The sequence below is a fragment of the Gossypium arboreum genome, chromosome 5 (genome assembly GCF_025698485.1).
Source record: "Gossypium arboreum isolate Shixiya-1 chromosome 5, ASM2569848v2, whole genome shotgun sequence".
NCBI classification, from domain to species: Eukaryota; Viridiplantae; Streptophyta; class Magnoliopsida; order Malvales; family Malvaceae; genus Gossypium; species Gossypium arboreum.
Window position 1 is genome coordinate 31,779,116 of NC_069074.1, and position 1,921 is coordinate 31,781,036.

Sequence of the window (1,921 nt, forward strand, 5' to 3'; positions counted from 1 at the left end):
AGACATCTCTTTTAAAATAAAATAATCTTGTTGTTTTTATTTAAATATTTCTATGGATTTTTAAATTATAATTATATATACTGCAATATAAATTGCATAAAATTGAATAGAGATGGAAAAATAACATAAAATGCTTCTATTCTAGAGCAAAAAAATATGATTTAACCTTTTTTTATTTATAAAAAATATGTTATGACTTTTTCATAGAGGTCTACTTTGCTATGAATGGACATTATGAAGAAACTTGAGTTTAATTTTATTATAGAAAAGAGTTTTTTTTTTTTTTGTTTTGACAAGAAAATTTTTATGTTGCAATTTATTTGAAATGATTTTAATCGGTAGAAGCAAAAAATAACGTGATCACCAAATCATTTACATTTTAACTATATACGCCAACAACCTTACCTAGAGTTGATAGACCCAATCTTACTGGTTTACACATGAAGTGCATTGATGATGAAAAACAAGACCCCAACACCATACATGTGTAATAGGCCTTTCGATTTGCAATCTTGCTTAACTTTTATCTTCAATTAAACAAATAGTTCTGATGGGTGGATGCGGTTGGTGGAGAAAACATAAACTATAAATTGAGTGAAAAGATAAGCTACACAAGGCCTTTCTGTTTTATTTTTCCATTATAACATTTTACAAATAGTCAGCCATGCATGGCACTGATATGATAGTGAAGGCCTTAATTTGAAGACACACTTTCTTTTATATCTACTGGCTATCAAATTTAGTATAGTAGTAGTAGTAGTACAAGCAATGCACTCAGAAGACAGCACATTATTATTTAGTTTTGATAGCCTTAATTACCACCACAGTTATGGCTCTAACTCAAATGATGCCTTCACTGTGAAGGGATCAATTTCAACTGATGCAATGTACCCAAACTTTGAAACTTTAAATTTTTGTTTTCCTCTTTTATCAAGATTGGTTTTGATTTGCCCCCAGTGAATAGGTTGTTGCTGGATATCAGTAAACACCTGCAGCAAATCATAGATTAATCGATGATACAAACACATTTTAATTAAGTAATGCATAGTAAGAATGAATTGAATGATATATATATATATATATATATATATATACCTTGCTCTCTCCAAGTATTGGGTTGCTCCAGGCAATAACCCACCTGGTTCCATCACGTCGCCTGTACACAAGACCAACAATTGAACCAGAAAATTCACCCTCATCAGCATCATGTGTAAACTCACCATTATCTCCATCTTGAATGGTTTCAGGGAATTCCGTATAATGAGAGCCTTGCCAAACTTTCTTGTCAGTCAGGGTTAGAGTTTGGCTGGAAGAGTTCCAAAGCTTCCCCGTTGTGCTTTTTTGGACTCTCTTCAATATTTGAAAACTAGCCATGGTAGACTTGTATGTGTTTTTGGTTTGGTTGCGTTATGCTTCAAATATTGCAGTATACACCCACTTATATACTAGTTTACCCCATGCATTATCTATAACAACAAAGTTAAATGTCCATTTTTTTTTGATAAATTTATGAACTTTTTTATTTATATAATTTTGTATAATAATTTGTAATACAAAAATAAAATTATTACGGACTGAAACCATAACTCACATCACATAAATAGATAAATAATAAATTTAACCAACGTATTACTTAAAAATATAATAATATAATAATAAGTCGCCCTAACTTAAAATTGCCCATCATATGAATTTTAATTTCCAAAATCCTTTAATCCTAATTATATATATTTAAAATATATATTTTAAGTATCGGTCGAATAATTTTCATTTGCCAACTAGTACCAGTTTCCAGTTAGTTGTATTTACAAAACTCTACCTACCTCATAAGAATCTTTAAGCCTATAAAGTTAGGAAATATAGTTTAAAGAAAACTGTTTGAATAATTATCTTTAATTCTATAATGGGTAGATGAGGTTTT

General features: G+C 29.6%; 1 protein-coding gene across 1 annotated transcript; it reads right to left on the reverse strand.

Moving 5' to 3' along the window:
- Positions 1-608: 608 nt before the first annotated feature.
- Positions 609-1,442, reverse strand: LOC108452654 (uncharacterized). The gene is made up of 2 exons (XM_017750455.2): positions 1,096-1,442; positions 609-989 (listed from the first exon to the last, which is right to left on the reverse strand). The coding sequence occupies exons 1-2, from the start codon at positions 1,372-1,374 to the stop codon at positions 828-830; spliced, it is 441 nt and encodes a 146-aa protein (XP_017605944.1). The 5' UTR covers positions 1,375-1,442; the 3' UTR covers positions 609-827.
- Between the last annotated feature and the right edge of the window lie 479 nt (positions 1,443-1,921).